The sequence below is a fragment of the Perca flavescens genome, chromosome 7 (genome assembly GCF_004354835.1).
Source record: "Perca flavescens isolate YP-PL-M2 chromosome 7, PFLA_1.0, whole genome shotgun sequence".
In the NCBI taxonomy this organism is placed as follows: domain Eukaryota; kingdom Metazoa; phylum Chordata; class Actinopteri; order Perciformes; family Percidae; genus Perca; species Perca flavescens.
Genome location: NC_041337.1, coordinates 29,965,303 through 29,979,139, shown reverse-complemented (window position 1 = coordinate 29,979,139; position 13,837 = coordinate 29,965,303). Strand labels below are relative to the sequence as shown.

Below are 13,837 nucleotides of genomic sequence, written 5' to 3'. Positions count from 1 at the left end.
ATGCTCAGAGCGGTGGAAACAGACAAAGTAGGCTACTGGGTTAGTCTAGAATATGTGATGTGCTTATTTAACAGCATCAGTAAGGAACATGGTTCAGAGGGGTCCATCTGTGGAGGTAGAGATGATTTTTTTTATAGAACTGAATGAGTTGTAATTCAGTGTATTTATATTTGTCTGCAATGCGTTCTATGTGTTTATACAACATTTTATTTGAAGTGTGTGTGTGTGTGTGTGTGTGTGTGTGTGTGTGTGTGTGTGTGTGTGTGTGTGTGTGTGTGTGTGTGTGTGTGTGTGTGTGTGTGTGTTCCAGCATTGGACGGTGTTTAAGGTGATAACAGAGGTGTTCATCCTGGTGCCTGCGCTGGTGGGACTCAAAGGAAACCTGGAGATGACCCTGGCTGCTCGACTCTCCACTGCTGTAAGAAGAGCTAGGTGTTAAATATTGTTAGGTCCTCGTGCAATATATATATATATATATATATATATATATATATATATATATATATATATATTATAGTATCTCACTAAAGTGAGTACACCCCTCAAATTTTAGTATATACTTCATTATATATTTTAAGGGGACAACACTGAAGAAATTACACTTTGCTACAATGTAAAGTATTAAGTGTACAACTTGTATAACAGTGTAAATGTGCTGTCCCCTCAAAATAACTCAACACACAGCCATTCATGTCTAAACCGCAACAAAAGTGAGTACACCCCTATGTTAAATTCCCATAGAGGCAGGCAGATGTTTATTTTTAAAGGCCAGTTATTTCATGGATCCAGGATACTATGCATCCTGATAAAGTTCCCTTGGCCTTTGGAATTAAAATAGCCCCCCCACATCATCACATACCCTTCACCATACCTAGAGATTGGCATGGTTTTATGTTGGTTAGCCTAATAGCTGGTTTGATTTGCATTGAGAGATGATTTTATGGAAAGTACCCCATGCAAATCTCTAGGTATTGTGAACATTTACACTGTTATACAAGCTGTACACTTAATAATTTACATTGTAGCAAAGTGTAATTTCTCCAGTGTTGTCCCATTAAAAGATATAATTAAATATTTACTAAAATATGAGGAGTGTACTCACTTTTGTGAGATACTGTATGTATGTATGTATATATATATCTATCTATATATATATATATATATATATATCTATATATATATATATATATAAAACCCCAATGACATGAAGATGGGACGTTGTGTAAAACATAAATAAAAACAGAATACAATGATTTGCAAATCTTTTTCAACCTATATTCTTTTTTGGAACGTGTTGCAGGCATCAAATTCAAAATGCAAAAAAAAACTTTCATCAAGCCCTATATATTTGTTATTATTCAAGAGAACACTTTTACTACTCCCTACAAATTAATCTAACCACCCTACAAACAATTTATTATGCACCACTGATTCTATACAAAGTCACACACACATTTTCTGAACCTTTTGATAACATATGATACCCTTAAAAACTATTATTGTTTGTTTTTCAGCTCAGTCTAAACTGAACATAGGTCCACCAGAATAAATTCAACTCCTATGTGGTTTCTTGTAACTAAAGTACAATTAGGCATGATCATATAATGCAACAAGTTCAATTATTCAGAATGATATTGAGATCATGTTTTAGTAGGTACCCAGTAAGTATTCCATTGGTACCCTGTATGTACAAAATAATTGCACTATGATTTTTCATCTGTATTCTAAAGCATTACCCAAACCCCAGGCTGTAAAAAAAAAAAAAAAAAACTAACTTGATTCATAACTCCTAACTTACACCTATTGTCTACTTGTCTGCCCCCTTGATATGACTTTTTTTTATTTATTTTTTTTATATACACACAGTGAGCTATAATATCCTCGACGCAGCGGCCGCGGGTTCGAATCCGACCTGCGGCCCTTTGCTGCATGTCACCCCCCCCCCTCTCTCTCCCCTTTAATGTCTTCAGCTGCCTTTCCCCGCACATTAAAATGACTGCCGGTGTCTCCGTGTTTGTAGGCCAACACAGGCCAAATGGACGACCCTGATAAACAATGGACCATGGTGTGCAGCAATCTGGCACTGATACAGGTAACGTACTTACTGTAAACTCACATGGCTAACTATTGTCACCGGTTTAGGGAAAAAGAAGGATCAAAATAACCATTGGGATACTTTGTTTAGGTCTGTGTAGTAGCCTGTGGTTTAATTTCTGATGTTTTTTGGACCAAACAATTAACTGTTTAATAGAGAAGCTAATGACCAGATGAATCAGCAGTGAAAATATCTTAGTTAGTTGCAGCCGTATGTAGGAGTCACCGCACTGTATGTCACGTTCATTGTTGTACCCTAACTGTATCTCATGACAACGTCCCGTCTCATTTTCTGCAGGTTCAGGCGACAGTGGTGGGCTTCCTCGCAGCAGTGGCAGCCGTGTGTTTAGGGTCATTTTCTAGAGGGGGGATTGAACTGGACCAGGCAGCTGTTCTCTGTGCTAGCAGCATCACCACAGCCTTTGTAGCTGCTCTTTCCTTAGGTGAGTGACCAGGGATGCCATCATCAGAAGTTGAATAAATCTATTACAGTATTTTCCAATTTTGGCTCCATTTGTCCACACAAGTTTCAGTTTGTACAACTCTTAAAACAAAAGTTTACTTAACTGAGCCAATGCAATTGTTGTGTGTGCATTAATGTTCTGGGTTTATTAGGAACTGCACATGGAAAAATGTGTAAAATCAATGTGTATGGATTAGAGCCCGACCCATATATTGGCCGGCCGATATTAGGCATTTTCCAAACTATCGTTATAGGTATTTATAATGGCTGATAAATGAATATATGAAAAATAAAATAAAAACAGACGAAACACCCTTCAACCATGTTCTGAGGGTTGCCGTTGTATAGTTTGTCCACCAGAGGGCATTGTGTTGGCAACACTTTAATATATTTTGATGTTCCTCTTTTCTGTTGTGACAATAAAACAAACATCACATCATATTATTTTTGTGAGGACTCTTAAGTAACTACAAATAACTAATGTTAGGGAAATCTGTTTATGTTTTGTTACGCGTTTCTGGATTTAAAAAAATAATAATATGTCGGCCGATATATCAGAATATCGGATTTTTATATCACCAAATATTTGTATCGATATCGGCCTTTATCGGTCGGTCTCTAGTGTGGATGCAGTGATGATCCAGTCACCCTGTATCCAGTGGCAGCATTGCAGCACACACATTTAGCAGAAAATGGTTGGAAAGCAAACAGGTGGCCGGGTGCTCAGATAGTAAGACACTAAATTGAAGCAAACCAATACGATTGGTTTTTACATGCACAGCTACTTTGTTTTTTAAGGTGAGGTGTAAGGCCGCGTTCGGACCGCCTGCGTCGACCGTCCGACGGTCCGGCAAAAACGCAGGTCTTTCCATTCACTTTGAATGGGGGTAGTGCGTTTGGGCTGCGGTGGGGTTGTCGTCGCAGGGGAGACAATAAAAAAAAAAACGCCCCCACGTCACGCTGTGGGTGGCCAATCATATAACCGCGATCAGACTTGTCCGCATGAAGTTATGAAAAACTGTAACCAACCGTGACTCTCTGTGACTTCAACAAAACTGCAGACAGTTTACTCTGTCCGCACCTCTCCGTGTGTGTGTGTGTGTGTGTGTGTGTGCGCGTGTGTGTGTGCGTGTGCGTGTGCGTGTGCGTGTGCGTGTGTGTGGGTGTGTGTGTCGGTCGAAACTCCGCTCTGTGTAAATATGCAGAGAGGACAGATAAACTTGTGCTTACGCGCTCAGACGCTTTTGGAACCGAAATTTGGCACCGAAAGATAAATCATTTTTCGATACTCATAGGATTGTAGTATTTTTTTTCGATACCATAAAAGTATCGACGTTTGGTACCCAGCCCTACTTAGGAGAGGTAGAGATGGCCCGATACTATTTTTTGCTTCCCGATATCGATTCCGATACCTGAATTTGCGTATCGGCCGATACCGAGTACCGATCCGATACCAGTGGTTCATATAATTTATTATGTTTTAACAACTGTACTGTATACTACTATCCCCGTATGGATGTGATATGATTTCTATCTTTGCTGTCTGGCTCAGGTTAAACTCTTTGTAAAACATGAACAAACACAAACAATGAATGTCGTAGAACTTTCTTTTATTCTCCAGTTTGACAGTCGGTTATAACGGAAAAAGAACATAAATAAACTACTTTAACGTAGATTTTCTTTAGGGCTTTATTACGTGGTATCGGATCGGTGCATAAACTCCAGTACATACCGATACCAGCGTTTTAGGCAGTATCGGAGCCAATACCGATACTGGTATCGGTGACTCACTGAAATAGCTTCCTGGGACACTTGATGGAATTGAGCCATCATTAAGGGTATCCAAGTCAAAATGTCCGCTGCGAAAGAGAGTTGGATGAGAAGATTGATACCACTCACATATCGGGGGAAACTGCTGGCCTCTTTCTGTCCAAAATTAACATCATCTGGCTCAGTCTTTATGCTAAGCTAAGCTAACTGTTTACCGGCTGCTAGCTTCGTATTTAGCGGACCGATTCAAGAGTGGTATCAATCTACTCATCTACCTCTCAGCTAGAAAGCAAATAAATATACTTTTCCAAAATGTCAAACTATGTCTTAGGGAAAAAGTAAAAGATGCATGTTGCTTCTGTTCTGTCTATTTTACTCATAATGTTAAACACCATCAATATATCCAGTTCACCATACAGACCCATCAGGTTTTTCCCCTAGCAGCAGATGCACCCGTCCCTGTATCACCCTTTCTCCTCATGTTATAACTGCATAATCCATAATGTATCTTCACCCCCAATAAATGTTGTAGTGTTTAGCAGGCTTGATGAGTGAGGGAATTCACTTTCCCTTGTTATGTTCTGAGTAACCTCTTTCCAGTCTTCGTCTCCTTACTCTGCCATTTTTTAAATATTTCTGTATGATTCAGTTTTATTTTGCTCAGATCTAAACGCAGCTTGTTGAAGTCTTCTTTCCTCTTTTCCAGCAAGCTGTCACTCTGTGAGGCTGGTTGATGCGCTGAAAGTTGTCTTTATTAAAGAAAAAAGCTAAATGTTTCTGCTGAAAGCTTTCGTCTGCTTCATGTTGTCTCGTAACCCCGATAAAAGCCCTCTCTCATAACACACGGAATTATTAATGTGCATTTTAAATTTTTCGTTCGCCTCGGTTGAAACCGATGACAGCTTTGCTTTTTATTCTCCATCATCCTAGTATATGTTTCTGTCCTTTCACACTAACTCATCTCTCTCCTCTTCCTGCCTGTCCGTGGTCCATCCCCCTCCCCCCCCCCACCCCTCCCTCCGTAGGCCTGGTGATGATCGGAGTGATCATCGGCTCCAGGAAGGTGGGGATCAACCCCGACAACGTGGCCACCCCCATCGCTGCCAGTCTGGGTGATTTGATCACCCTGTCCCTGCTGGCCGGGGTCAGCAGCACACTCTATGAATATAGAGGTGAGGAAACACAGCGACATGGAGTCAAGAGGGAGATGAGCCAAACCTCAGCTCGGATTTATGGCTCTGTGACACGTAGTCTGTAGTCACAGAAGTGCCTCCTTGTAGATTGTGTGCACCCGTTGAATACGACAACAACTAAAATCTGGATTTATTCCTTTTTTTTTTTTTCTCACAATAAGTGGGAAATGTGAATGTCTTTGTTTTGTAGTATGCTCGTCGTTTTTTTTTTTTTTTTTTTTTTTCTTTTTCATGCTTGATAACCAAAACACAAGATGGCAGCAAAAGTCTGCTTTGCTTTCTCAGACAGCTCGTCGTGGCGTGTGCGTGTGTGTGTGTGTGTGTGTGTGTGTTTTTTTTTTTTTTTTTACTTATGCTACCTTCAGGGACGCATTTCAGACTAAAGACCAGTTAATCGGGGACAAAGCAGATTTTTGGGTCAGCGGTTAAGATTAGCTTAGTCTGTGTTAGAGTTTAGATTCTCTACACGAGCCCGAGCCCGAACTTGGCCCACGGGCCGGTCGGATCAGACATCTCCCGCCACTATCCTCGGGCCGGGCCGGGGTGTTTTTTTAATCCTTACTTTATTAGCCTAATTGGGTGGGGAGAAAGCTATGCCATAATCATGCGCAGCGTCTCCTCAACTCGCACGCATCACACCGGGCCTGCTGGGCTGTATGGTGTAGCTTCAGTGCAACTTGGAGCTTAAAGATGTAAAGGAAAAAAATAAAAACCGTAGAATTAGCCTACCTTTGAGCAAGATTGGAGGAAAGTGGGAGGTATGGAACCATTTTAAACAAGTCGTGGGCAGTGACAACATATGTGTTGGCTTTGTCGAGTGCATTAGGTGCGGCACGCTGCTCGCCTGTGACAGCAAAAACAAAAAACGGGGACAGATAAAGCAGGCTCGCCATGGCAGAAAAGATGATAGTCAGCCTTCAACGTCAAGCATACCCCTTCTAAACAGATTTCTGCAGTTCAAACAACTCTCAATTGTAGTTGAGAACGTCAGTTATAATGGCCCACTTATTAAGAAAATTGTCGGGTTTAAATCGGGCTCGGGCTCATAATTACAGTTAATGGGCCAGGCCGGGCTCGGACACAACGTGCTCGGGTAGGGTCGGGCTTGATCTTTTTGGGCCCGATCTAAGTGTGTGTGTGTGTGTGTGTGTGTGTGTGTGTGTGTGTCTGTGTGTGTGTGTGTGTGTGTGTGTGTGTGTGTGTGTGTGTGTGTGTGTGTGTGTGTGTGTGTGTGTGTGTGTGTGTGTGTGTGCATTCCAAATGTGTATCTTGCATTTATACTTTATAGTCCGGCGTAGGATAAAACTTGATCAAACTTCACATAAAATTGTGTAAAATATGTGTTGAATTAACATTACAGTACTACTTTTGGTGGCCATAGCATTATTGTAATATAACGACACATATACAGTATCATCTTCTACTGTGTTAACCTATTGCATAGTTAAGTGTCAACTATTGATGGTGCTGATTATTGCATAATTCAAGGCTTCTCTGAGAGTATAGTTTTTTTTTTTTTTATATTCATTTTCGCTGACCATCGCTATAAGTAGTATATCAGAGGGTGTGTGTTCCTGTCCCACAGATATATGGTACCTGTCTCCCGTGGTGATTCTGGTCTTCCTGGCTCTGATCCCGCTGTGGGTGGTGGTGGCCCGACAGAGCCCTCAGATCAGCGAGGTTCTCCGCTCAGGCTGGCAGCCTGTTATAGTAGCCATGTCCATTAGCAGGTAAAAGCTCTTTAATTATTTGATTTAATGAATACATAATTGTACAGTGAACGTCATATTTCAATAGAGCCGTGATTAATACGAAGTAAGACACTTGAGGCTGTTTTATGCTTCTGCGTCAACTCCACGCCGTAGCTACGCCATCGGCCGTCGCTGCTACGGCGTTGAGACCCTTTCGGAGTTCTGCGTCGGAGTTGCTTTGCATCGCGGTGCGTTTTGCCGCCATAACGCTAGGGGGCTGTAACCAGAAAATAAGTCTGAGGTTATTTGCGAGGTGTCTGGCAGCCAGTTTATGTTATGCAAACTTTACAAGCAAACTTTAGCACAACTGCCCATAAAGTACTGCTTGCTGGCGAAGTGCTAATTTCAAAACGTTACTGACATATAGACACTTTACAAACCGATAACCCCGTCATTGTAACCTGAATATGTCTATCTATATATATATATATATATATATATATATAAAAATATGAGTTTATTTGCAAAGCTTATGTCCGTGAACTAGCATGTTGCTACTCCCCACAGTAGGCTGCTTGAAACACCGACTATCAGCACACAGGACGAGTTGACCAATCACAGTCCTTGCGATCTGCGTCGCCTTGACGCAAGTTTACACATTTTTGGAGGTGCACGTCGAGCTACAGCGGAGGACTCGGAGGGCGGTCCGTGGCGACGCGGAGGGGTCTGCGGGGGTACGCATTCGACGCAGAGGCATAAAACGGCCTTTAGAAGCACTAAAAAAAACCAAATCTTTTTAGACAAACCTAGTGAATTATCTAGCAGTAGGTAATTATTGGATTAGATTAGATATACGATTAGATTAGATAGACCTTATTGATCCCAATTCGTGAAATAATAAATAGGATAGAATAAAAGAACAACTATTGAAAAATAAAGATACAAAAATACAAAGGAAAGAATGTACAAACTTATATACAAGTGGCGAATAGAAATGTACAACCTACTTAAATAGTATTTATAAAGATTCAAGTAAAACCCATGTTTGTGCAAGTTGCACAAACAATTGTATCTGTTATATATCTATATATGTCTCAAGTGATATACAGTTTCATTTAAATGATGCGTGCAGGTAAATCTGAACAGGTTGTAGAAGATGTTCAGTTAGAAAATAAGTCAGAGGTATCTTAAAACAGGATTATCTTTTTTTTTTTTTTTATCTAAACGGTTTCTTCCTTTTTGACATCAGGCTGGGAAACCCTGGCAGTGACTGCATGGGGTTGTGACTCCCTCTGTGTTTGTGATTTCCAGTTTCGGAGGCCTTATACTGGACAAGACAGTGAGTGATCCCAACTTTAAGGGCATGGCTGTCTTCACGCCCGTCATTAACGGTAAGATGAAACGTCTTTAAAAGCAAAATGACGCCACAGGAAGAACTCAAACTGAGAGGTAGCGTAGCATTTTAGCCATTTTTTGGTTGTTGTCCAGAGTGACTATTCGGAAACATTATCAGCATTATCAGGATCAAGCCATTATTGCACGGATGTTTAGTGTGTGGCAGTATAGCTTCTACTGTTGGTACTGCTGTAGGAATCAAGCAGCATGCTAAAGATTTATGGTTGTTTTTCCACTACATGGTACCTGCTCGACTTGGCCGCAGTGCCCCGTTCTCCTTTTTCCGTTGCAAATTTAGTACCGCATCGTCTTGCTGGTCGTCATAGCGACGCCGCAGGAAACTGCCGCGACCTAACGCGTGTGTTGTTTTTGATTTGATTCTCGGCATGTGGCTGTTTCAAAAGAAGCTGGAGGCAGCAAAAAAAAAAAAAAAAAAAAAACACCGCTGGCTAAACTATTTAAAAATGGCGGGTTTGTTCAGGACACCCCCCGTCTGTCGCTAGCAATGATGACCCGGTGATTAGTGACGATTCTCTCCGACCAATCAGTAAGTAGTCTGCAGGTTTTCACGTCACCTTTTACAGATTCAGCAACTGTATGGCCTACTTCTCGCTTAAAATGTTTTCAGAAACACGTTTCTGTGAACTATTTTCGTAAAATACGAGATCGTATTCAAAACGAGACGCCATTAGAGTCTGTTTTGAAATTCGGGAGCAGCAAGACCCACGTGATGCGTTCGTCCAATCAGCTGCCATGTGTTGCGTCATCACGCTCATCCCGCTCGTCATTTCCAGTAAGTGTTTTAACATAGGTGTCGAAAGTGGGCACTACGGCAGTAAGTGGTTAGTGCCCATTAACAGCGTACTGACCACTTACACACGCTCCAAACCGAGACAAGCAAACCGAACAGTTCGGATATTTTTTTCATGAACCGTGCCACCCCTAGAGGTGATACTAAAAAAAGGACCTGTTGGCAGGTACCAGGGACTTTTTTTCGTAATGGAAAACCAAAAAAGGCGAGTAGAGTCGAGCGGAGTCGAGCAGGTACCATGTAGTGGAAAAACGCCATTAGTGAATCCAAACAAACACATATTGAGAGATGCCATCACAATTTTATATTGACATTATTTTGAACTAGAAACAGGAGTGACTGCTGTCAGGGTGGTAAAGGGGAAGGCAGCTGCAGGTGGGAGTCATACATGGAAAAATCTTAAATTAAAGCAAGCAAAATATGCGTGCTCACTGACACCGACACAGTCCTGTCCTTGAGTCATAAGTTATACAGTTCAATTTGAACCCTTACTTATTCTGTTCTCTTGTGTACTTCTTTATTGTGTGAATGTGAGCGGCATAAAAAACAGCGTAGTCCAACTCTCAGAACAGAAAAGGGATGCTTCTCACTCAGATTTCACTGAGATTCGGTGTTTGGTGCATCACTAATCCCCTACAACATACCTACAGTAGTAAGCTTCATGAAATTACTTTTTGGATTAATTTCTTTCTTCCAGGCAGCCACTGGCAGCTGCATGGTAGTTCACATTTTTATTCATAATGTTATAAAAAACCTCAAACTTCTTTCTTCACTCCCTTTTTTTTCTCCTCAAAGTTATATTGCGTTGTAGTTAAACGCTTACAGTAGGCGAGTTTAAAGGTCCCATGGCATGAAAATTTCATTTTATGAGGTTTTTTTAACATTAATATGCGTTCCCCCAGCCTGTCTATGGTCCCCCAGTGGCTAGAAATGGTGATAGGTGTAAACCGAGCCCTGGGTATCCTGCTCTGCCTTTGATAAAATGAAAGCTCAGATGGGCCAATCTGGAATCTTCTCCTTATGAGGTCATAAGGAGCAAGGTTACCTCCCCTTTCTCTGCTTTGCCCGCCCAGAGAATTTGGCCAACACATGAGAAAGAGAGAGACATCATTGCTTGAAAACAAGCGAAGCATGGCAGTTGGTCAAGGCCACACCCCCACCCTCCACCTTGCCCCCCCTCTCTCCTCCTCAATAGCATTTAAAGCTACAGACACAGACATGGCACATCCTAAGGAAAGCTGATTATGGGACTGGCTCTTATTCTGCACCAAGGCTGAATTTCGGGAAAGAGACTTCAGATACAGTATTAGGGGACCACTAAGGTATAGTGTATATAAAAGCATCCAAAAAGCAGCATGTCATAGGACCTTTAAGAATGTACTGATATCTGCATGCCATTCCCCTCTCTCGCCCCCTTCATGTCTACATCTGTCCTATCAAATAAAGGCCTAAAATGCCCAAAGAATTCTCTTAAAAAAAAAAACATGTTGAATGCTGCCTGTACCTGCTGTACAAGAATAATGTCCAAATAATGTACAGTGTTAAATTTGCAAATGAATAATTTAAATCAGGAATTATTGGATTAAAATATAAATAAAGGACTATTAATCTGTCCAGGCCAACTCTCTGTCCTTGAAATATTTTGTATACTCTGTGCTACGGACACATTTCAGTTTGTACCACAACAGTGTTGATGTGTGATACAATACCGAGCCCTAGCAACCAGAGAGGGAAAATAACCATCCTTGCTCCAATAAAAACTAATGGCCATGCAGGGTTACCTATGTCTAACCTACTCATTTTCATTTTTTTGATTGGCATTGTGAAATTAACTGAAACCAGTGGCAGCCTGGAAAACTATGAGACCAGTCTAAAAACATTTGGGATGCTTCGGAAAAGGTTTGGCTCTAATGTAAAGTATACATGATTTACAGTTAATGGGCTGAAACGTGAAACTGTCAACATGTCCAGTAAAGATTAAGCCTTAAAACCACTGCAGCACCCGCTTCAGAAGCACCAGCTATTTCAGATGCACAGACTGCGGTCAAACCGTGCATTCAGGCTGCCATGCAGAGCATCAAACTGCTTTGATGCATCTCTATAAAGTTCCATTTTAACAGTCTCAACAGGAGACGTTCAGAACAGTTAAACATAGTTTCTTCGTACTGTTATTTTGCTTGGTTACAGGTTACATAATAATAAAAAAAAAGACTTCTCAATTGCACATCCACTGTGTAGCTTTAAAGGGGCGCTATGCAGTTTTGGCCATTTCTTTGCTGTTTTCGCTTTTTGCTTGCAGGTTTCTGAAAAAGACGTTGAGAAACTTTTACCAGTATGTCACCTGTCCTACCAGGCGGGGAAAGACACTGGATCTCTGCTATGGCACAATAAAGGACACTTATGAATCGGTGCCACTCCCCCCACTGGGCTCCGCAGACCATAACTGTATACAACTCCTCCCAACTTATCGTACTGTCCTGAGAAGGGAAAAAGTGCAAACCAAGGCAGTACAAGAATGGACTGAGGAAGCAGTTATGTGCTATACAGGAGTGTTATGATTGCACAGACTGGGATATTTTTAAAGAATCCTGCAAAGACTTGGATGAGAGGACTGATGCTGTCTGCTCATATGTGGCCTTTAGTAGAGATATGATTATACCATGCAAACAAGTAAAAATATACCCTAATAATAAACCATGGGTGAATAGGTCTATAAAAGATAGTATACGGAAAAAAAAGGCATGCTCATAAGCAGGGAACTGCCTCTGATCTAAATGTAGCCACCAAAGAGCTTAAAGGTGAAATATATAAAGTAAAACAAAGATATAAGTCTAAGCTTGAAAAAAGTCTGGCTGAAAACAACCTTGGCTCTGCCTGGTCCTGTATGAAAACGATAGCAGGTACCCAAAAGCACAGTAGCAGTAGCCATGTCTTTCCAGAGGGTTTTGGATCTGATGCAGAGCTTGCCAATGCTTTTAACTCTTTTTTTATACACGTTTCGACAAGTCTGATTTTAGTCAGGAGGTCCAAGGACTCCAACACAAACTTAAAGATAATCAACATTTCAACATCACATCTAAAGAGGTTGAAAATGTCTTTTAGTAGAACAAAGATTAACAAAAGTCATGGACCTGATAATATATGTGGACGTGTGATCAAAACATGTACAAGAGAGTTGAGTCACATATTCCAATATATTTTTAATAAATCCCTGCAGACGCAACATGTAGCAAAAAATTTGGAAGGATGCGGTAGTAGTCCCAGTTCCAAAATGTAGTAGTTCTAAAATTCTTAATGATTTTAGACCAGTCGCTCTCACTTCAATTTTAATGAAAAATTTTGAACAATTGATAAGGTCACATATTTTAAGGATAACTGAACATGCATTGGATCCCATGCAATTTGCCTACAGGCCACGCAGGGGTGTAGAAGATGCCACTATCACTCTGCTTCATATGCTCCTCAAACATCTTGAGGGAAGTGGGACCCATGCACAAATTATTCTTATTGATTTCTCATCTGCTTTTAATACAATTCAACCGTATATTTTAGCCAACCGTCTTGTTGAGCAATTTGATTTTTGTCATAATCTTGTTGGTTGGATCCTGGATTTTTTAACAAACAGGACACAGAGAGTAAAGGTGAACGGAGCTCTGTCTGGTCAGCTTTGCTCCTCTACAGGTTCACCTCAGGGGTGCGTACTTTCTCCCCTTCTGTTCATTTTATATACAAAAATGTGTCAGAGCAAATATGTAAATAGGACCATTATTAAATATCAGAGGTGTCAAGTAACGAAGTACAAATACTTCGTTACCTTACTTAAGTAGAAATTTTGGGTATCTATACTTTACTGGAGTAATTATTTTACAGCATACTTTTTACTTCTACTCCTTACATTTTCACGCAATTATCTGTACTTTCTACTCCCTACATTTTAAAAATAGCCTCGTTACTCATATTTCAGTTCGGGCTCGTCAGTCATCGTTCAAAAAAACACACACACAAAAAAAAAACATAGAAAAAAACCTATCCAAATCGCTCCATCCGGAGAGAGTGAATTTGATTGTGGTTGGATGAGAAGTATAAACATAGCTATTCCGACACCCTATTGGTTTGTACGCGATCCATAACACCTGTACAGACCCGGTGCTAATACGGTGCCTTAACGACCGTTATCCACCGGACCGAATAGCAACACGGATTTCGGTGCCTTAGGTGCCTGCGCGATGCTCCGAAAACGGACGTTAGAGGGAACTGAACATCGCCGCACGGGACGCTAGTCAACACTACAGTTGGAAGCAGGTTAGCCTAGCGTTAGCTAGAAGATGGAGTAAACATGATAAAATGCTGAGAGCTAAACGGTGTAAAAGTGTGTCTATATTTCACTGGAGAGGAGTCTGACACCAGACTGTAGCTGCCG

The 13,837-nt window shown here is 41.0% G+C and overlaps 1 protein-coding gene across 4 annotated transcripts in view; it reads left to right on the top strand.

Annotated features, from left to right (window-relative positions):
- Positions 1 to 13,837, top strand: part of LOC114558784 (solute carrier family 41 member 1) — a 39,926-nt gene that overhangs the window by 15,201 nt on the left and 10,888 nt on the right. For 3 of the 4 annotated variants that reach the window (XM_028583016.1, XM_028583017.1, XM_028583019.1), the window contains 6 exons: positions 311 to 418; positions 2,021 to 2,092; positions 2,393 to 2,537; positions 5,353 to 5,499; positions 7,106 to 7,250; positions 8,523 to 8,602. In XM_028583016.1, coding sequence (XP_028438817.1) covers positions 311 to 418; positions 2,021 to 2,092; positions 2,393 to 2,537; positions 5,353 to 5,499; positions 7,106 to 7,250; positions 8,523 to 8,602 — 697 coding nt within the window. Of the gene's footprint in view, positions 1 to 9; positions 116 to 310; positions 419 to 2,020; positions 2,093 to 2,392; positions 2,538 to 5,352; positions 5,500 to 7,105; positions 7,251 to 8,522; positions 8,603 to 13,837 lie in introns of those variants that run through there. The other variant, XM_028583018.1, reaches the window with a different exon arrangement.